Source organism: Propithecus coquereli, unplaced genomic scaffold, assembly GCF_000956105.1.
Source record: "Propithecus coquereli isolate 6110/MARCELLA unplaced genomic scaffold, Pcoq_1.0 Scaffold89, whole genome shotgun sequence".
Taxonomy (NCBI): domain Eukaryota; kingdom Metazoa; phylum Chordata; class Mammalia; order Primates; family Indriidae; genus Propithecus; species Propithecus coquereli.
The window spans coordinates 3,236,859-3,259,269 of record NW_012155173.1 but is presented as its reverse complement, the minus strand read 5'-3'; the positions used below and the strand labels follow the sequence as shown (position 1 = coordinate 3,259,269).

Below are 22,411 nucleotides of genomic sequence, written 5' to 3'. Positions count from 1 at the left end.
CTCTGGCATTTTCCTGTCTTTAAATATTCCATATAAGCTACAGTTCTTTGTAAATACTACTATGCTTAATATGCCTATTAAACAAAATTTTTCCAGATACCCATAATAATGAGGAAAAAGAGTATGAAGTATTTTAAGAATAACTTATGAATTGGGGAATTTCTGAGAATTCTAATTTTTTATTCCTAAACTCCAAAGGTAAATATTTGTTGTGAATTTGGAAACATTAACCTAGACTGCAGAGAACCAGCACTCTCTAGCTTAGGAGGGCCGGCCAGTGTATTGCGCTTGCTGTAGAGCTTGCACTAGAACCCTGTCTTTCGACACCTACTGCCATTCACTGTTCATTCCATTCCATTTATTTCAGGCCAGAGAATAACCCACACTGCCCCCACCCTGGGCTCCCATTGTGGTTTTATGCCAAGAGCAGCTAAAGGGTTGAAGCAGAAGGAGCAGTAGAAAGGAAGTATTAATAGTAAATGAAGGGCAGACATTAACACAACTGAGCCCTTCACTCAGGGGATTAACAGGCTACACTTTACCCCTGAAACTGTAGGATTCAGTTGAACCCATGGCCTTCTCCATATAACTGACCTTTTTCCTGTCCCTTCACATCTATTTTTTTCCTCTCCAAACTGCCCTGAATTTAGAGAAGTTTAAAGTAATAATCAGTCACACACATGAAAAATTCCCTCCCAACACTTGGGGAGCAGGGTGTGGCAGGGTTATCACTGGCATTTGAAGGGTGAGAAAACTGAAGCAAAGGAACCTAACCGAAGTGGTACAGGTTATAACTAGCAGAGCCAGTTATAGAATTGTGTTTCACTTCATGTTTCTAGAATTGTGTGCCTATGTGTACTGAGTAAAGTTTTCTAGTACCTGCATTTAAGTATTTTAACAGGGTCAATTTCATTTCCCATCTTATACCTCTCGTTGGCCCTCAGCTGTTTTTTTGCTCTCATGGATCAGGTACACATAGTAGAGAAAAGGTTCCCCATTCTTTCTGGCAGTAAGGGTGAGAATATTGCTGAGAGAATGTTCTAGGCAGCAGTAACAGTGGCAAGGTGGCCAGAGGATGGGTCCCACCATTCGTCTTCCTCAGCCTCCAGGAAACCCAGAGCAGAACCCAGAGCCAATTCCTTCTGGTAATTCACTCTGGGGAAGATAGGTGGTTTTTTTAAAGGGAGCTTTTAAATTGTAAATCAGACACATTAATTATAACTTTAATGTAACAAATGTTATTAAAAGCAGCAATTCAAAACCATGAATCTTTTAGAAGGTGCAGAGGGTTACGGGGTCAGTTGGCAGTAATGCAGCTATGATCTCGTATGAATGAAATGCTGGGGTGGGGAGTCAGGGCCACCTTGTTAGGCCTCGTGCTTCCCCAAGTAGGGAGGACCCCACCTTCCCTCCTTTCCCCTCTTGAAGCCCAGAGCCCTCTGGAGCCTGAGTAGGGAAGGAGCAGCTGTACTGTGACAGGACTTGCTCATCCTGGGCTTTCTCATAAGTCTGGAAAGCAGGCCTGGGAGGCAGCTGTGTGCTCTGAAGCCAGGCAGGAAGCCACAGATTGCATCCCAGGCCCCACACCCCTGCTGGGCTGGGGGCTGGCTTCTCAGCTCCCCTTCCACCTGGCCCCAGTTGGAGGCCCCAGTGGCAGCAGCTGTGGGGCTGAGAAGGGGGAGAACTGGGCCCAAGCCAACCTGTCCCTGCCTGGGCCATGCCAGGGGAGCAGAGGGAAGCAGGTGGGCTGTGCACAGAGGATGAGGTCCCTTTCAAAGGCACAATGGCAGCAGAGATTTAAGGCAAGGGGCATCTCAACTACCTCAGGGACCCTGTGAATGCTCACAGGTGAGGAGGGGACTCAGGCCTAGTAATGGAAAACCCAGCTTCTCAGGCCTGCTGTCCCCCCACCTCTCCCTTTTCCACCCACCTTCGCCTTCCCGCTGGCGGCCCGCAGAACCCAGCCACGCTGGAGGCCACAGCAGCAGTTGGCAAAGCTGGTCCCCATCTGGTGCCCACCCCCCAAGTCAAGGCACTTCTTTTCATTTTCCAATCAAGTGAGTCAGTTTCTAACATCTCTGGAAGCAGCAAAAATGAGGGGTCCCCTTCCCCCTCCCAATTTTGGTTTCCCTCCAGATGAGGGAACAATCTTTGAATGTTGGTTCTAAGAATTCTATTTCTACCCCCACTGACAAAGGTTTCCCTTTGAGGGAACTGAGTGATATAGGCCCTTTAAAAATTGCAGCCTGTCCCAAAAAGTGATTGTGAACTTCTGGGCAGGGCAGGGGATATGGAAAAGAGTATGAGTCTCCTGTGCTTCCCTATGGGGCTGAAAGAAGAGGGCAGGAGCCGAGCTCTCACACTGAGTTGCAGCACCTGGGTCCTGCAGAGGGCCAAGGGAAGGCCAAAGGCGGGAGCCAGGTTGGCCCCACAGGGAATGTGTGCTGCGTGTGCACATGTGGTGGTGTGGGAAGTGTGTGTGGAAACTTCCATGTGCATGGATGTGTGTTGTCTGGCTGCGTGTGTGGTGGGTCTAGGGGCAGAAGGCACCGGAAACAGTCTGGGGTGTAGCACAACATGGCTGCCCTCCCTTTCGCCTTCACTCCAGCAAGGCTAGGCCCAGCACGGCAACAGAGGGGGTGTGGCCAGGGAACCGAAAACTGGGACCTCCACAGCTGACTCCTGCAGCCTTCGCTCTCAGCCTGAATACCTGGGCCCTGGTGCCCCTGCCTTCCGAGGGAGACCCAGCTCTTTGCTCCTCACATCCGAGAGTCCTGGAGTCTCTGCCCCCTCATAGGTGTTCATGGGGCCCTTCTTCCACCCCCACCACCTCTCTCCAAGGGCAGGAAAGTGGGAGGGAAAAGCTTCGAGAGGCAGCCTCTTATCCACCTCTTCCCATTCTCTCAAAGGTTCCTGTCCTCATAACGTAGTCCCTGGAAGGACTGGCTGCCCCACAGGTCAGATGTGAAGATATTCACTAGAGGGACAGTGTGCACAGGTAGGATGTATAAACACACCCAGAAGGGATGAGAGAGGTTAAGGGACAGAGCTGGTGACAAAAATTCGGGCCTCAGGGGAAAGGGTCACAGAGCCAGAGAGACATAAATTTAGAGGAACACGTAAACAGAGTCGGGGGTGTGGAGTGTGGAGACACTGGAAAATAGCCTGTGGAACCTTAGAGACACAGGTGAAGGGGTGACGAGCCTGAGGAGGCCCTAGAGCAGAACTGGCACAGCAGAAACGCAGGCCTGGGCCTTGGCCTGAGAAGCAGGCAGGCAGGCAGGGCCTTTGCCAGGCACTTGGAGCTCTGCCCTGCTTCCCTCTCCCACCCCAGCCTGGAGAAAACTGGAGCCTATGGCTTCTGCTGTCCCTCCTTTGGTTTTCAGGGCTCCTGGCCTCCCCCCAGGGCTAGTCAGTAAGGGGTGGTCCCTTCCCACTCCACCAGGTACTGAACCTTGCCCTCAGGCGTGACCCTCCTAGCCAGCACCTGGTACTTCTCCCCACAGGCCAGCCGCCCAGCTGCGCCGAAGTAGTTGGTGATAGATGACTTGAGGTGGGACAAGGATGAGTCATCTTCACTAATGCTCTCAAACGTGTGGCTGTCAATGCCTTCTTCTGGCCGCTCGGGGCCAGAAGCCCCCTCTGCGCTGCTGTCCGAGGGGCAGTGTCCACCCAGCTCAGCTGCCCGCCGCTTTGCCCGCAGTGGCATGTATGCTTTGGCTGCCAGCTTCCTCTTGCGGCTGCCCACTGTCCGTCTGTATCGGGAGGGGGAGAGGGCAGTGATGCGAATGAGAAGAGTGATCGCGAATTCCTCTCCCTAAGCACTCTCGTAGGTCCCGGGCACGGGTTATCTCACTGGATCCTCACAGCAGCCGTGTGAGGAGGGAAACTGAGGCTCCAGAGAAGTAACCAGCTGGGGAGATGCTGAGCCAGGATTCAAAACTAGGTATGTCCAACTCTAAGCCACGTGCTCTTTACAGCCAGGACCCCAGCACCGCACAAGCACAGGAGCACCCTTCCCTGAGCCTCCCAACGCCGTGCAGCGCAGAGGCCCTGCTTATGCGGCCTTGTCCCTCACTGGAATTCACGTGGAGCCAGATGGTCACACGGAGATAGGCGTGGGGGTTGTAGATGAAAGGACCCTGTACCCCAGAGCCTGGACAGAGAGACTGATGGACATCACACACACACAGAGGCAGAGGAGTTGTAGAAGTGGACACCTGAGACAGGTGCACATTCACAGATGCCCGGGGACAGCAACTAAGACCTGAAGCACTAATGGAGCCAAAGAAATAGGAAGAAATAAATGAAAATACAGAGGCAACTGCAGAGAAACGCAGACAGATATCAGGAGACAAAGAAGGACTCTGAGACATACCTCTACAGGCATTATGCTTTTTTTTTAAACCCACCTATAACCTATAGGGCCCCTGCTTCCAGATGTCCCACCCCTTCAGGCTAAACCAATGCACACCTTCTACTTCCTGACCCACGATCTTCCGTGTAATTCCTGTCTCCGTGAATGCACAAAACCAAACTGCAACCAGCTACCACAGGCACATTTTCTCAGGCCCTGTTGAACATGTGCTCCAGCTTGTCAGTCACACACACTCAGCTAAGATTAAACCTCCCTAAATTATTTTGTGGAGTTCGGGTTTTTTCCCGTTAACATGGGGATATGTTCTGAGAAAAGGCAATTTTGTTGCTGTGTGAACATCATAGCATGTTCTTACACAAACCTAGATGGTACAGCCTACTACACGCCTAGGCTATACAGTATAGCCCATTGCTCTGTTAATGGAAAAAACCCAAACTCTGCAGAATAATTCAAAGAGCTGAGTGTAAGTGACTGATGACCTGGAGCACATGTTTTCAAGAAGTACCAAGAAAATGTGCCCAGCGTTATACTTTTAATTCCGCCTTTGCAAGGGCCTCAAGTATCCTAAAATACAATTTGAGGAGCCTCGGTGTTCAGAAAAAATCCTTATGCTTTGCAGCACCACTCTCCCTGTGCTGCGTGAGGACCAACTACTGCCAAATTGGTGTACCCTTGGCCAGGCCCCCCAGGGATTTCTGTCCCCTTTCCCAGAGCCTATACCCTGCATGATGGCCTCTTCCGTCTTCCTTCCATCTGCTTCCAAATAAATGGCTCTTTCCCTTAGAGTCCCCAGAAGACAGATACCAGATTCAGGCAGCCCAGAGCCAAAGTCAGGGGACCCTGCAGTCTGAGAGGCACAGACATGCAAAGGCACGGCATGCAGAGACCAAGAACCCCAGAATGAAAGAACCTCTGGTCAGACAATCCCAGAACTGGAACTGTCCAGCGAGAGGTGTCATACAACCTTCTGCAGCAGGTGAAGAGCACCGCAAAGGACAGAAGCACAGCAGCTGAATGCTCATACTTAGCCCCCGTTTAAGCCCCAGTGACAGAACCACAGGGTGACAGAGCCAGATTCACACAGTCACAGAAGGCCAGGTCCCCCTGCTGGGACTCAGATATACAGAATGAGCCACCTGTCACAGAAGTGGGAGGTGGAGGGGCTGGGGGGAATGATGGTCCTTGTAAAATTTGAAGATCTCCAGGGAGCTCACCTAGAGTCATAGGAGAGGCTGGTGGAGGCGGAGCCAGAGGTGCTGGCGGCGTCTGTGGAGTCCACATCTGAGAAGAATGTCTGGCCTGAGCTGGCACTGAGAAGGAGGAGAGGGTGAGCCTGCCGTTGGCTCAGCCAGCAAGGTCCTGCCAAACTGGTCCTCAGGGGCCCTTGGAAGCTAACCAGCCGTCTCTCTGCCCCCTGACTTGCATCCTAGCTGAAGCCCATCTTCCCACTGCTGAGCTGCTGTCACACCTGCCTATCCATTTCCTACCCATCCAGCCTCCAAAGCCTTCCCTGACCACCCTTCCCTGGTGCTGATATAAGCACTGGTGACCATAACTAATGAGCAGTATCTGAGGCACTGATGCAACACTTTACAAGTTAAAAGTACTTTCATTTGCATAGCTTATTTGAGGAAAACAGATGAAGAGGTTCAGAGAGGTTAAGGAATTAAGCTAAAGCCACACAGCTAGAACTGGTAAACTGGGTCTGAAGCTCAGGTCTGTCTCACTAAAGCCCTTGCTCCTTCCTCCAAGCCCTCAGGAAAGCACTGAACGACCTTTAATAATATTGGAAACAAAATGATGGAAGATGCAGTCCCTTCCAAGATGCAGTCCCTCCCCTTGGAAGTGACTTGGCGGGGGGCTAGCAAAGCCTTCCTGGATGAGCCGGGGTCATCTTCAGTTTTCAGATGGGGTAGGGTGGGGCAAAGGGTATTCCAGGCAGAGGGAACAGCATGCACAAAGGTGAGGAGGCATCGGGCAGCACAGCGAGTGTGGGGTGACCACAGCAATTTGAGCAGAAAGTGTAAGGCAGGATGGGAGCTGGAGGGGTAGGGAGGGCTGGGCAAGGCAGGCCTTGATCACTGCTCTGGGCACGGGGATGTTATCCTGAAAGCTCTAGTGTAAAAAGACCCTTCAGGCAGACCCGTGCCACAAGGACTCTTCCAACTGGGGGTTTCAGAATGACTCACGGGAGTTCCCACCCCCTCAGAAGGCTTTCTGCTCCGCCCCTTCCAGAGCCTTCCTGCACTGCCAGGGAATGGAGGTAGCTTCCCTATGTGGTTCCATCCCAGTCTGCAGAGCAACCTCTCCACTAGGTCCCTCACTGATACCTTTTTAAACTCTGGATTTCATCCAGCGTGAAGTCAAATATGCTGGCGAGGTGGTGGTTGGTGCTCCAGGCGGAGGTGAAGTCACTCTGTGGACACAGGAAGGAGAGGGGAGTGGTCAGCTAGTGAGGACCAAGTCCGCCTCCCACAAGTACCCAGCTGAGGGCCACACAGGCTGCCCGCCGTCCAGCCAGGGCTGCCGAGGGCTGGACCCTCCCTAGGGTAAGGCCTGTCACTTCCTTGTTATTCCAAGTCCTCACCAGGGAGCCAAGTCACCCCAGTCCTAGTCCTGGCTTTGCCTCTAGCCGACTGTAAGACTTTCACCTCCCTCTCTGGGCCTCAGTCACCTCTACTGCAAAATGAGGACAATAACCCCTGTCCTGCTTCACTCTTAGAGGTGTCAGGAAGCACCATAACATTAAATAATTGTAAAAGTGCCTTGCAAACTGTAGCGAGCTGGGAGATGAGGCGTTGTTAGCATTACTGCCCCCAGGGAGGGCTCCAGTCACTACGCAGGGTTACTGAATAAGGAAAGAAAGTGTTCTGGAGCCTTGGTGACTCAGGACAGTCACTGCTCCACCCTGCCCTCAGTTTCCCCATCTGGACAGTGAGGGAAAGAATTTTGCCTGCTCTTGCCCCCCAACTTGGGTTCTGGGGAGAACTTGGGAAGATAAGGAAGAGGTCTTAGAGTGCCCGGCTTTCCCTCATTTAGCTGTAATAGGAGCTGGCTTCTGCCTTAAGGGACACGGGAGAGTCCCCTGGGCCTGGGGGTCAGAGTTTTCCGCACAGGAATCCCTGATATGTGCTGACCCTGCGTGTGAGAATGGAAAGTAAGAAAACAAGGAACTAACACTGGGAATAGCATCTTCCAGCAAAAACTTTGACCTTTTTCTTCTATAAACTCGCCTTTTCTGCTGCTGGAATTCGTGAGGCAACAAACTGTGGAGACAGAAAAGGGAGAGGGTGGCCCAGTCAGAGCCTGAGGGCCCAGAGGGTGGTGCCTCAGGAGTGGCAGGACAGGGCTCCAGACAACAGCAGCACCTTCCCAGGGAGGCCTGGGGAACAGGGGGTCGGGGGGTATAGTGGGCAGAAAAAGAAAAGGCGCCTCCCCACGCAGGTGCATCCAGACGCCCTGCCCGCTAACGCCAGGACGAGGGGCTCTGCTCGGCTAGGAGGGCTAGGGACCCCTCACGCCGCCTTCCCCTTCACCTCCGTGCCCAAGTCCTCATCCAGCAAGCCTGGGGCCCACGATCTGGGTCTCCCTCCCTGAGGCAACAGGGGGCTGTGGTAGGAGTCGGGGGTCTGGGACCAGGTCCCGCTCAGCCACTAACTAGCCTCAGGGTGCCTGCAGCTGCACTAGCTGGGTCCAGGTCCGCCTTGCTTCCTTGGATGCCACATCCCCTCTGGGGAGCTGGGAGCGGAGAAACCAAGTTCGGCCGCAGCCCTAGCCCCTGGGCCCAGAGCACTGACCCAGGCTTGCTCTTTCCTCTCTTACGCAGCTCGGAGGAGGTGCTGCTCTCACTGGGCATCAGTCCCTTGTCAGGCAGCAGCTTCCCTGGCGGGTTGGGGGGGACGCGGATGCGCAGGCGGAAGATGCATTTCTTCTTCTTGATCTCCTTGCCACAGAGGAACCTGAGGGTGGGCAGGGGGAGGAAACAGCTTTGGAGTCCGTCAGCGCATCCTCCTAGGGAGTGGGGCAAGCGTTAAACAAGCCGCTGCCTCCCTGGATCCAGAGCTGAACTCCAGAGCGGCCTCTGGAGACTCGGATGCGGAGTCGCAGGGGGTAGCTGAGGATTTAGCTGGTGGCTCCCCCATCCCTCCTGCATTAGTGTGGGTCTTGCTGCTCTCGTCCCTTTCCTTCTCTGCCTCAACCAACTCCAAGGCCACCTCCTACAGGAAGGCCTCCTCCAGCTCACAGCAGAACTGATAATAGATTCTACCTCTTTCTGTGCTTGCCTCTCCCCAGGAGACCGAAAGGACCTCCAGGCATTTTCCTCCTCCCCTGCATACTGCAGGGGTGACTCAGACACAGCACTGCCCTCAGGGGACAGTCCACGGGGAGGGCTGAAGGCCTCATGTACTGAAGGGTCTGGGCCCCAAACCATGAGCATGTGGAAGAGGGGGTGAGCAGTTTTGCCTGGAAGTGTCTGGAAAGGTCTCATGGAAGCAGGGACCTTTTCTCATTCCCTACTGGGCGGCCTCAGCACCTAGACAGGGCCTGACACAGAACAGCAATTCAATACTTGATGACGGAACAAGTGAATAAAAGAGTAACCTGGGCAAAGGGAAGAGTACAAGCAAAAGCACCGAGGCGGAAAGGGCTCGGTGTGGCTGGCACCCAGAATAAAGCAAAGGGACAGTGGCTGAAGACATGGGCCGGGCTTGATCCTAAAAGGCCCTGAACGCCAGATTAAGGAGCCTGGTACCCCACTGTGGTGGTGGTGAGGGACGCTGCCGGCTGTGTGTGCTGAGAACCCCAGATGGGAGGACATGCTCTGGGGGACGGGTCAGGAGGCTGCAGCCCACCTGAGAAATGATGCATTGATCCCTCAGTGCCTGGCCCAGAACCCTAGATGGCTAGAGCAGGTGGGGCCCTGTTAGAGCAGGTGCACCCCTCTATGGAGCTGAGCCCAGAGCCAAATGGGCCAGGCTGCTGGGGTGGTCAGGGAGGCTTCACAAAGGCAGTGGGGCTCCCTGGATCTTGAAGGATGGGAAGGGTTTATAGAGTCAACAAGAAGGGGAGGGGGACCCAGGCAGGGAGCACAGCTTGTGCAAAGCCTAAGAGGTAGAAAGAACTTTTATATTGAAATCCCACCTGTGGAGGGGGGCTCTTAGCCTTCTCTCCTCTCCCCGCACTCACCGGCTTTTGTAACTGTTGAGAGCGTTGAGGAGATGCGGTCCTCGATCTGTCACAGGGGTGCTGGTGAGCTGAGGGGAACAGGCCAGCAGGACAGTCAGACCGAGGCATGAGGCATGGGGGAAGCCCCAGCCCCTGTCCCTCCCTCCCACTTCTGAGTCCTCCCGGCGAGGACCAGTGACTTACTCCATGATCTCAGACAAGTCTTTTCACCTGTCTGAGCTCATGTGCCCATCTGTAAATGGAGAGGATAACTCCTGACCTCAGGGTATCAGAGAGCTTTAACAACGTCCATACCCTTGACCCAGTTAACACACTCCATGGATTCCATCATGGAATCTATATCTGCAGATATAATATGAAACCTGAACAAAACTTCACAAACAAAAATGCTCCCTGTGGCATTGTTTCTAATGGTGGATAAATGGCAAAGAAAGTATATGCCCAACAGGAAGAAAACAAGTAAACTATGGTAGAAACCAATGCAGCCATTAAAAATGGTTATGAAGATTCCGTAATAATATGGAAAAGTATTTATGCTATAATGTAAACTAAAAAAAGATGATTGAAAATTGTATATGCTGTATCATCTAAAGCATATAAAATGAAAACATACGCATAGAAAAGAATCAAAGGAAATGTACCTATTTCCTTTGTGTTATTTCTAATGTTATTTCTAGTTATTTCTGGGTGGTGTGATATAGGAATATGGATTTTTTTAAAAAGTACACTTCCTTATACTTTAAAAAGTTTCTACCAGGAACATGTATGATTTTTTTTAATAATCATAAAAAAAAGTTATTTTAAAAAATACCAACTCTACCTATCTTTTAAAGCTTTATAGTATGTATGTCTTTTATAAATTATCAAACACTATAAATGAAGACATATAAAACCTTTTGCAAAGCATAAAGATTACTTAAAAAAAAATCCTTAGGCCGGGCTCAGTGGCTCATGCCTGTAATCCTAGCACTCTGGGAGGCCGAGGTGAGAGGATTGCTTGAGGTCAGGAGTTCGAGACCAGCTGAGCAAGACGAGACCCTCTGTCTACAAAAAATTTTGAAAATTAGCCAGGCGTGGTGGTGCGTGCCTGTGACTAGTCCTAGCTATCTGGGAGGCTGAGGCAGGAGGCTCACTTGGGCCCAGGAGTTTGAGGTTGCAGTGAGCTACAATGACACCACTGCACTCTACCCAGGGCGACAGAGTGAGACTCTGTCTCAAAACAAACAAAACAAAAAGAGAAACAAAAATTCCTGTCTTATCAAAGAAGGATCTGGGGCAGTCAGTGGAGAAGGTGCATCGCTCTGTATGTGCTGGGGCAGATTCTGAGGGTGTCCTTAGGAAAGGGCGGAGCTGCGCTGAGGGGGTGGTTCTGGAGGCCTGGCTCCAGCTCTGGCTCAGCCCCAAAGCTCTGCTGACCATAGGCAAGTCACTCTCCAGCTCTGACATTCTGAAAGTCTTCGTGTGTTACTTCACTCCATGGATCTGGGGCTCCCAGGCCCCTGGTGACCCACTGTTCAGAACAGGCTCAGCAGGGGTAGACCTTCTCCACTCTCCATCCTAGCCAGGAAATCTGGAGTGGGTCAAATGCTCAGCAGAGAGCCCTGCTCCCGCCAGATGTGATCCAGGGCCCCAGCTCCCCACAGCTGAGTCAGTGAGGCCCAATCGCCCACTGCTGAAATCTGGGCTCAGGAAGGCCCTAAGAGGGCACAGGCCCAGAGGCCTGGACTCAGGGATGTAGCAGCTCCAGCGTGAGAGCTCAGAAACCTAGATCCTAACCCTGAGCACACTCTCCGACTCCTGCCACTCTGACATCCCATGGCCCTGCATACCTTGCCAAGCTGTAGGAGCTCCCAGTGGTGGTTGACAAAGGCCAGGATCTCCTCAAAGTCAAAGTACTTCTTCTTGCTCTGCACCCCCAGGTTATAGAGGGCCAGGTGAACCACGTCCACCCTGGGCAAGGGGGCAAGGAGATGGGGCAAGGTGAGGCAGAAGCCTGCCCAGCTAGGGCTTGCGCCTCCTGGGTCAGGCTGAGAGGAAGAGGCAAGGCTGGGACCCGGCAGCTGGAAATGGAATTGTTCCAGGAGGGAGGAGGGAAGTGGGAGGGCAAGAGCTGGGAGGGGGAAGGGCGGGTTGGGGCCAAGCCCCACTCTCTCACCATCGCAGGGGCAGCCTCTCAATGTACTCTGGGCCCTGGTTACACACGGAGCAGAAGAACAGGTAGAACCTGTGGGTGGGTGGAGAGGGGGCCTGTGGTGGGAGGGGCTCTAACACCCCACCCTGGTTCAACACCCTCCCCGCCGACCTGCCTTCCCTTAGTCAGCGTTCTCACTCCTGGGGCTGGTGGCCTCTAGCGGGTAAGGACAGGGCAGGACTGGGATGAAGAAATATTCTCCTATCCCTTCTAACCCCTACCCCAACGCTCTTCCCAAACACTGCCCTGAAGTATGGCTGAGTTCATAGAGTGAGCTGAGCTAGGCTGGCTGCAGTGGTCACCCTCTTCCCCTCTGACACAGACTCACTCACACACAATCACAAATGACTTGGGACACTAACCAGAAGACATACAATATCTGGTTTGACATACATAATGCCTCCATTAGCTTAGCCTCATGGGTTAGAAGCTGGATCAAGACATCCAGTTCCCCAGTGGCTTCTATAGCAACCCTGAGCAGAAGTGGGGTGGGGACTGTGTTTTCCCTCCTTCCCCAGACACTTAAGAGACTGGGGCTTAGGGAAGGCAGGGATTTGTCCAGGGTACCCGACTAATCAATGGCATCAGTGGCCCAGCATGTTTCTTTATTGCCTCCTGGCATAGCCAGGGGCTCCCCTACCCTGTACTGCCTCCCGTAGACAGGCAGGTATACATTACCAGAGACCCCTCCTTGTCTGGGGCCTGGCAGGCCATCTGAAAGAGATGCTGCTGCCATCCCTGGCCCCTTATCCCATCCCCAAGACTCAACGGGACCAAATTAACACCTACCGGTCTCCAAACATCATGGGCTCATTGAGGCACTGGGTGCAGGCCTCGTGGAACCACTGCCTGCACCGGTAACATTGCAGCATCCGCAGGTACCATCTCGAGAGACAGAGGAGCCAGGATCAGCTGGGACCACACTCCCAGGCAGGCGTGAGCCTCAGCACCCTTCCCACCATAACCTTGCCCTCCACCAGTAGAAGAGAAAGAGAACTCACAGTTACTGAACTTAGGCTGTGCCAAGGGAGGACCTGGGAGCCAGGCACATGCTATCTCTTCTGATCTCACCATTTGGCAAAAGGTGGGCCACTGTCCCCATATTACAGATGAGTCAGAAGTTAAATGCCTTGCTCAAGGTCACTCAGAAAGCAAGTGGAGGATGGTGATTTGAGTTCTGGTCTTCCTAACTTCAAAGCCATTGCTTCCCCTGCCGTGCCACACTGGAGCCCCCATCTCTGGACATGTTGCTTCCCAAACACCACTGGCAGGGAAAGGTTTGCCCAGGAGACTTCATGGAAGAATAATGGCTCCTGAAAGCTACATGGGGGCAGGACATCTGGTTCTTCCCACCAAGTACTAAATCTACCCTATCATGGCCATCTAGCAACTATTCACTGAGTATGAATGAAGAGTAAAAAGTTATTCCCTTGATAACTATCAATGCTTTGTTCACTCCTTGTCAGGTGAGGTACAGGTTAAAATGCAGATTCCTTGGTCCACTCCAGACCTATTCGATCTTTGGGGAAGCCTCCGGGATGCATTTTTAATAATATCCTGTGCAACTCTGCCCAGTAAGTGTTGAGAAGCACTGCCTTAATGCTGCAAAGGTTTCTGAAAGCATTTCTCCATCTGTTATTTCTTAGGCCTCCCAACACTCTGGGAAGTTGATGGAGCTGAAATAATTAAACCCATGTGAAAGATGAGGTGGGTCAAGTGATTACCCAAGTTACTAGCTGGGGTATAAGTACTGCCTGCGGACCCTTAGGTATCCACAGAGCTTGGGGCTGAGATTCAGGACTTCAGAGGGTCCCGAAGGCTGCATTTCCTGAGGCCAGAGACCCTACCTCTTTTGTCTGTGGTTCCTTCCACAATGCCTGGTGCAGTCAGCCCAAAGCTCAACTGTCCATGGCTACATGAACGCCCAGTTGGCAAGGAAGGATCAAAGACTCTTGCCCCATCCAGGGCAAGGATCCCCTCCACAGCATCCCCAATATATGACCCGCAGCCCCTGTTTGCACTTCTGCAAGGAAAAGGATTTTAATATTTCACCAATAGCCTGTTACATTGCTTTGACAATGAAAAGGTTATCTTGGCTTCCGTGCATTAGTAGCCCGACCACCATCACATTTTTAAAGTGCTTACCAAGTGCCAGATACTGTGTGAACCTTTATGTGAATTATATAATTCACGCCCTGCTCACAACCACCACAAGACCGAAAAACTATTAAGAGAACTGAGGCTCACGGGTTGCCAGCTGGTAAGGGGTAGAGCCAGGGTGTGGACGTCCTGGGAGGATCTGGACCGAGTGTCGGGGGCCTAAGCTCTTAACCGCTCAACACTTCTTCCTTTCCCACGATGCTCCTCCGAGGACACACCTCTGCCCTCTACCCTCAGTGCTCTAGAGTGACAGACACTACCAGGAGCCCGGCCTTAGTTAGGTCCTTAACTTCGGTTCTCCCCGTGAGGCCCCGCCCCCTCGGGCGCCACCCCGAAGCCTTACCTTTGGGTACCGCCCCTTGAGGCCCCTTCTCGTCGGATCCTGTTCCCCAGGCGACTCTCCCGGTTCTCCCCCTTGACCCCCTGTCCCCGCCACCCGATGCTCCCTAACCTGCTCCGCCTCCCTGGAGCCCTGCTGCGGCCCGCCAGGCCCGCCCACCCTTCGAGCCCCACCCTGGCGGCTGACTCTCCAGGGCCGGCCCCCGAGGCCCGGTCCCTGTGGCTGACACTCCAGGCCCCGAGGCCCCGCCCCCGAGGCTGACACTCCAGGCCCCGAGGCCCCGCCCCCGAGGCTGACACTCCAGGCCCCGAGGCCCCGCCCCCGAGGCTGACACTCCAGGCCCCGAGGCCCCGCCCCCGTGGCTGACACTCCAGGCCCGCCCCCCGAGGTCCCGCCCCCGTGGCTGACTCTCCAGGCCGGCCCGCGAGGCCCGGTCCCTGTGGCTGACACTCCAGGCCCCGAGGTCCCGCCCCCCTGGCTGACTCTCCAGGCCCGCCCCCCCGAGGCCCGGTCCCGGTCCCCAAGGCCTGACTCTCCCGGCTGGCTTCTGTCGGGCCGGCCCTGCTGCCCCGCCTCCCTGGGGGCCCCGGCCCCGCGGCCTTACTCTCCGGGCCCGCCGCAGTAGCAGTAGCATTGCTGCTGATTGGTGCGGTGGGGTGAGTCCCACTCGAGCTCCTCGGGCTGGTAGGACAGCACCATCTTCACGGCCTGCAGCGTCCTGGCGATGGCGCCCTTCTTCAGCGCGCCGCCTTTCTGGGGGGAGACGAGGACCTGAGTCAACTGCCGGGTCCCAGCACGCGCGGGCACACGGCTACCAAGGGAAATGCTGCCCAGGAGTTGGGGGTACCCGCAGACAGTCCAATGTAGTCAGAGACACAAAGCTTTTTCTCACCAATTCCAAACCATCCCCTCTATCCCAGAAGGATCTCCATTCATATTAATAACAGTATTAATAGTAATAAGCACAATAAAAGGTGACAATTACCAATATGTATTGAGTGTGGACATTATATGGGTTTTCTCTTCTAATAGTAAAGCACCATTTATTGGGGTCCTCCTACTTCTGACACCAAATCCGTGTTCATTTACAGATGCGGAAATAGGCTCAGGAAGCAATGGAACCTGGCCAAGGACAGACGGCTGGTAAGTAGCAGAGGTGCTGCCTAGCTACAAAGCCCAGGTGGGGTCCTTCTGCTTGGAGCTCAGGCTCTGTGATGGGGAGTCAGGCCGGAGCACAGGGGTTCTCTGGGCTGCCCGACTGGAGGAGGCAGGAGAAGCAGGGACTGGGAGGGACGGAGGCCTCACCCGCACAGCCAGCGCGAAGATGCAGCGTCGGCAGAACCAGGGTGTGAGCAGGGGCCGGTCGGCACTGCCTGCTATGGGGATGTGGCACTGCTGGTGGTAACCTACGGCAGAGGAGGGGGTAGTGAGTGCCCATAGGAAGCAGTGGCCCAAGGCCAGACGGCCCAAAGGTGGCAGGGCTGGGAGGGCTGCGGGAAATCCTAGGAGTTCTGCCTGCCAGCTGCCAGGGGACTGGCTGGTGATGCCCACCAAGGCGGCCAAATCGGTGTCCAGGCTGGGGACTAAATGACAGCATTGGCCAGTGGGGGAGGCACCAAGGTCTGGCTTCAGTGCCTGTGCCCCATCTTTCCCAGCCAACCTCTCCACCTAGAGGGGGCCCAAACTGCATACCCGCATTGTACTTTCCCAGCTTTCCCCAAGGTCACCTCCCTGGCCCTGACTCCCTGGCCCTGATGCACAGAGACTGGCCCCTTTTTCTCCTAGAGCTCCAAGAGAAACAGAAAGCCAGCGGAGGCCCCAACAATCAGAAGCAGTGCCCTTAGTGGCCAGTGTGGGGGGACCCTCAGGTCAGGGCCTTCTCAGAGCCCTGCTGCGTCCACTCACCTAGGCCACACTTCCCACAGATGAGGATCTCATTCAGAGGCCCTGATGTCTTCCCCAGGCAGATGTTGCACTTGGGCTCCTCTCCTGGAACGCCGGCTGAAACAGAGGCCCTCTAGGGTCAGGTCCAGCTCACGGGAATTAGGAGAATTTTACAATCGGTCCAGGTGCTGAGCCGCTCCTGCGTGCTGGGCTTAGCGCTGAGCCCCATGTGCTACCTCATTGCATCTCCCCAACCTCTCTGAAGTGCCTGTTACCACTAGTCCATTCTAAAGATGGGGAAATTGAGGCTCTGAGAGGTTAGGTACCTTGCTTAGCTAGTAAGTAGGAGATGTGGGATTTAAAGCCATGGCTGTGTGACATCAAATCCTTTGTGCTTTTAACCACATCATACTGCCTCTCCTTCTTAATTTAACTTGTTTTGTTAAACAGTTATGTTAAATAATTTAAAAAAATTATATTTTGGGACAATAATAGGATGTTAAAATGAAACCCCATGTTCTCACCAACAATTATGAACACATGGCCAATCTTGTTTCAACTATATTCCCACCCACTTCTCCTTCCTGTAATTATTTTGAATCAAGTCCCAGATACCCATTTTTCCATAAAGATTTTAGTATGCATCTCCGAAAGATCAGGACTCTTTTTTTAAAAACATAACTACAGCACCTTTATTTCACCTGAAAATTAACACAGTTGCTTAATGACATCTACAAATTCAGTTAGTGTTCACATTTCCAACCATCCCCTAAATAAAAATGTCATCAGAATTTTAAGTCTGTTCTTTTAAATCAAGATCCATATAAAGTCCACACATGGTGACTGGCTGATGTTTTTAAAATTGGTTTTAATCTACAGATTCCCTCTCCATCTCTCTTTTTTTGGGGTCCAAGAATAAATATGTTTTTATGTGTGAAAAGTCTGTATGAATACATTAAACACATTTTGCTGTGTGCTTCTGTCTCATTAATATTTCCCCAGCAGGCTAAACATTTTATAAGGGCAGAAATGGTATCCCTTTATCCCTGTGTCCCCAGGACTTCATATAGAGTGTGGCGTGTAACGAGTGTTCCAAGACAATGTTGGGTAAATACGTGGCCAGGCAGGAACCTTGCCTCTTACTCCTGAATCTGCCCCCAGGAAGCTGGCGCCCACAGTGGGTCTCTGTAAGTTCTCATTGGCTTAATGAAGCGATGGATCAATAACTACGGGGGTGCCCAGCCTTCTGCTCTCTTCTTGGGAGATGCCAGGGGCCATCATTCTGTCTGGGAGGAGCAGTCCTCTGGCTGGGAGACAAGCCGGTCCCCTGCCCAGCACTACAGCACCTCCGTGGAGGCTGGTGCACAGTGGGCTTCTACACAAGGTCTGCTCAGGTGAACAGTCTTCTCCATCTGGCTCCTATGCTTTCAATAAGATGGTGACCAGGAGAGGAGCTCCTCATTGCTTTGGGACTTTATATGATAAATTTAGGGGCTTGGAGAAGAATCAGTGTGCACTGGCCACAACTTCTTGGAGAAAGGGGCAATTTGAAAGCGCTACTAACTGGTGAGTTCTGCAGCCTCTACTTGGCAGGCTTCATGGAATCCTCTCTTATGGTAACAAATTCTTGATGGACTACTTCTCTACAACTCAATAGCACTGAACTAAGCACTTTACATGGATTATCTCGTTTAATTCTCCCAACTACCCTGTCCAACCACCCTGTGAAGCCCATACCTTCATTATCTCCTTCTTTCAGATGAAAAGACTAAAACCCGGAGAGGTCATGTTACTTGTGCTAGGATATGCAGCTAGTAAGTGGCAGAGCTGGAACTATCTGACCCTAAAGCCAGCCTTTCCCTCTGCCAGGGCCATGTCCCTTTTCCTGTTAGAGCATAAACGACAAACAGGTTTCTCCTCTCATGCGGACTCTGACTGACGGGTAGTGGCTGCTTGGAGCTCCATGTTGGAAGTATATGAGTGTTGTGACTGACTACTAATGCCTGTCATGTGCATGGGGAGGGACAATGTTGGCAAGAATGTCCCCGATTTGCCATCTCTGTAAGACAAAGATGCCAGCTTTCTGAGGGCAGAGATGAGACCTGACCCTGTTCCCTTTCATCCCTGAAGCTCGTCTAGTTCCAGCCGGGCCTCTCCATCCTCACCCTGCCTGGCCCATCTCTGCTTTCTGGGTCTTTCCCCCACTCCCCTACTCCTTGCCCCGTGGATAGAGTCACCTCCACTAGTTTTACTCATGTGTTAATCGGGGGCCCTGTGCTGGCAATTAGAGGTGACAATTCTGAGTACCTGGGCCCCTCCCCTTTCCTAGGCAGACACCCAGCGCTTTGAGCAGCAGAGGTCACACAGCAAGGAAGCTGCACACAGGCCTGAGACCCAGTGCCACCCTCCTAGGACCTCTCCGAGCCACATACCCACCTGCCCTGTCCCCGTCACAATGTCTAAGCACCCAAGGGGCTGACAGATGTCCTAAGTGCCTTGCTGAATAAACACACAACTGGTCACCTGATCATCATCTCAGGTGGGCCTGGGGGCCATGGACAAGGGCAGATGCCAGGAGTAAGACATCAAAGGAGAGAAGGAAAAAGTGAAGGCAGTGGAGGCGAGAGGATCTGGGGAGGGTGGGGGACCCAGGATTTTAGGCAAACTCACCATGCTGTATGTCCTTCCATAGGACCCAGTATCTGGAATTATCTTCGAAGGTCACAAGGCAGCTCTGCTTAGAACTGCTGACCTGGGGAACAGAGAGGGGCCAACGTGAGGAAGGGCTGGGGAAGGCCTAACTGGAACATGGTCTTCCTCCCCCATTTTTGTCTCCTTGGGCTCCAGAAAGCAGGGCGAGGCTAGAGAGGTAAGGAGGGTGGCCGTTCCTGGAGATGGTGCACTCCTTGTCACTGGAGTCGTACAGCCAGGGACTGGGGATGCCAGCTTGGTGGGAATGTTGAGGACAGGACAGGCCGATGGTCATCTGTGATCCTCTCCAACCTGATTTCATTCTGTTTTGCAGGCCCTCAGAGCACTTTTCTAAAGAGCTGCTTGGATGATGTTGGCTCTAAGAACGGCACCTGCAAAACCAGGCTCTGGCTTCTCTCACTGCCTGCGGTTGCGCATGAGGGACCGGAGGGAATTCCCCGGCAATCCCCCCCACCCCCATCACCGGTCTGAGCGCCGGGCTGGAGGATGGGCAGAGAGATGCCGAGCCTGGCAACAAGGGCCCGAGAGGAAAGGTTTACCCTCTTGATCTTCCCGAGGTAATACAGTCCGTCTGTCCATCGGCACAGCACATACTGGCCCTCCGTCAGCTTGGACATCAGGTCTTTGAAGTTGTTCTTGGCCTTCGCCAGGGCCCCCTTGTTGGGGAGGTGGCTGCTGGCACCATAGGAGTCCCGAGTCCCTGGATCCAGAGCTCGATTCTCCATCAGCTTCCACTGACACTGGGAGAGAAAGAGAACAGAGCTTTTACCTCTTGCTCCCCTGCTCCAGAAAGCCCAGCACGGGAAGAGAGGAAACTTCCACATCTGTTACCTGTGCTAGGTACAAGACACGTTTATTATTTCACTGAATACTCATGACAACCTATTAGGAAGACATTAGTATTCCCATTTTACAGATAGGGAAACTGAGGTATGGTAAGAAGAGGCTGATGGGCCAGAGGCAGAGCCACGGTTCACAATTGGGGGAGCTAATGCTCAGTCCTGTCTCTTCCCACCCTCACTGTGCTGCCTTCCAAAAAGAATGGGTCTCTCAACAACACAGAGCAATGTCCCCTGCCCAGGGGGCCTCAACCATGCTCCCTCTCTCAGGAGGCCGAGGGGCTTTATCCCTTTATCCCTTAAGCAAACACACTCCGTGTGCTCTGGTTTGAGGGCCTTCTCCAGGTGGTGGCGGGCCACCTCCCCCGACCCACAACAGCACACAGGCACTGGGCAGTTTTATACCCCCTACCCCTAACCTGAGATCTGTCTAGAGAAAGGTCACCTAGAAAGGAAAACTCCTGGGTGGCTCATGAACTGGTGTAGACTGCGCCATCTGTGTCTTTTGTAATCCCCTTTTCTGTTCTCAATTACGGGAAGATTTAGTGGAAACCAATTCTGGGACATTTAAATCCACTGTGCTTTCACCTAGACGCACATTTGCTCCAAGCCGTGGAATCGTCCCCACGCCAGCCCCTCCACACCTGTCACCATGCTATTCTGTGCACGGTTTTCCCATCCCTCTCTCCCTGCTAGGGGTACCCTGGGCAGGGAGTACCAAGGAGTCTCCAACCAAGGAGCGGCCACGGCCTGCCACTTTCAAGCGCGATGGCTTCTGGCATTCATGTCTCCTTTCCATCCTCCTGTAGGGGTCTGAGTTCAGGCCTCATCTTTTGCTACAGCCATTCTTTCACCACTCGCTCAGTAACCGTTCCCCAGGCCTCTGCTCGCCTCTGCTAGACACCTGGGCTGGGAACGTACCGCCAGGCCCAGCGCTGGACAGGCCACTCCTGCCTTCTTACCTCTCCACCACACTCTTCCTCAGGCCGCCAACTCTCTTTCAGAAGCCTTCTGGGGCTCCCCAATGCCTTCAGTGGTGGTCAGAGCCTTCCCCAACATCCTCTCCTCCTCCCCCTTCGGGCTCACCTGGCTCCATGCCCCCCACACACTCCACCACCGCCAGACACAGCCTCCCTCTGTTCCCTCACAGGCCACTCTGGTCTCCTCCCTCTCCGCATGGCCCTGGGCACCTGGTGCTATGACTATCTGCCGACAGGAGCGAGTCCCGTGCCTGTTTCCGTGTGAGTGCGTGTGTGCACTCCCGTGAGACGGTGCAGGACCATGTCTACAGCAGCGAGCCAGTGAGTATGCGAAACCACAGACATGTGTGTGCGTGTGTGGCCCCGGGTGAGCAGGGCACTGCAGGGGTCTGGGCTCCCCAGATGATGGCTGGCCACGTCCCCATCCACCCCGCCCCCGCATAGTGCACAGGCACTGGGCAGCGGATGCGGCCTGAACCCCTGCCCTCTCCTGCCCCTGCCCTCTCCCTGCCACCTGGCTCCCCGGCACTGGAGGTCCCCGCCCGCCCGGGCTGGGGCCAGGCGGAGGCGGCGGCAGGTTCACTAACTGACACTTCCTCCCCCGCTGCGCCTTTGGGAGCGGGCCCGGTCGCCGCACCCCCTCCAGCCTGGCCGGGCGGGGGCCCCCGGGTGGTGGCCCCCACCCCCGCCTCCGTCCTCCCGGAGCGGGCCCCCGCGGGCTGTGATTGGCTGATTCAAACCCATCTGCAAAGAAATGCCTGTTTGCGGGTTCCCGTCCGCGTCCAGTTCAAATCCGCGGCACCCGGAGCGCGGGGCCGGGCGGGGGCAGGAAGCAAGGATGATTCATGCGCCGGGGCCTCTCCCAGGGCGGCCGTTGGCTTTTTAAAAAGGGTGTTCAGGAGCGGGGGAAAGACTGCACAAGGGCCCTTCAGGTCCGAGCGCTCCGCTCCGCAGTCGCTCCGACGCCACGCTCCCCCCATCCCAGTCCCGCCGCAGCCGGACTTCGGACGTGAGCAAAATCCCCAACGCCGTGTCTGTCCTTCCCCCACCCCAGCAGCAAAAGTAAAGATTCGGGGCCAGGAATAACGACCTGTCACCCACGCCTGCCAAGGCTCGGGGACCCGGGTGGGGCTCCCGCTGTCCTGCGGGCACCGTTCGCCCCCCATCCACATCCCCCGCGCGCCGCCCCGCAGGACTCCAACCCCGGGCGTCCGACCCGCCAGGGTTCAGGAGATTTCGAAAGGAGAGCGACGTGCGCAGGAGAGCAGAGTGTGGCGGGGAGTCCCCGGCCGGGCCGGCCGCCCGCAGGCGGAACTTACCGCCAGGCTGCGTGTCTGCCGGTCCCACTTGGAGTCTGGCCACCAGGCGCATCGGCGGCGGAGGCGGCTGCGCTCGGCCCGCGGCTGCCCGGCCGAGTGTCCGCCCGTGGGGCCGGGGTCGGGGTCTCGGCGGGGGCGGGGCGGGGCGGGGGCGCCGCGGGGAGGAGGGGGAGGCGGCGGAGGGAGGGGCCGGGGCGCTCAGGAAGGGGCCCCCCGGGCGCGGGGCGCCATCTTTTTCGCGTTTTCCCGCGAATTATTGACGTCCCGCTTATGTAATTAGCGGGGGCCGCGCCGGCCTCGCCATTGGAGCCCGCGCCCGCCGCGCCCCGCAGTGCCGCCCGCCCCCGGCGCGCATCCTCCGCGGCCACCGCGCGCCGGGCGTCCCCGGACGCAGGGCCCCGAGGCACGGGCACCCGAGACA

At 54.6% G+C, this 22,411-nt stretch overlaps 1 protein-coding gene across 1 annotated transcript; it reads right to left on the bottom strand.

Moving 5' to 3' along the window:
* Window positions 1-2,516: 2,516 nt before the first annotated feature.
* PHF19 (PHD finger protein 19) lies at window positions 2,517-22,003 on the bottom strand. Its single transcript, XM_012664393.1, has 15 exons — window positions 21,991-22,003; window positions 19,392-19,592; window positions 18,811-18,892; window positions 16,162-16,257; window positions 15,562-15,662; window positions 14,861-15,009; window positions 12,546-12,641; window positions 11,721-11,789; window positions 11,395-11,515; window positions 9,566-9,633; window positions 8,176-8,337; window positions 7,557-7,644; window positions 6,709-6,794; window positions 5,593-5,688; window positions 2,517-3,755 (listed from the first exon to the last, which is right to left on the bottom strand). The coding sequence occupies exons 2-15, from the start codon at window positions 19,575-19,577 to the stop codon at window positions 3,413-3,415; spliced, it is 1,743 nt and encodes a 580-aa protein (XP_012519847.1). The 5' UTR covers window positions 19,578-19,592; window positions 21,991-22,003; the 3' UTR covers window positions 2,517-3,412.
* Window positions 22,004-22,411: the final 408 nt, after the last annotated feature.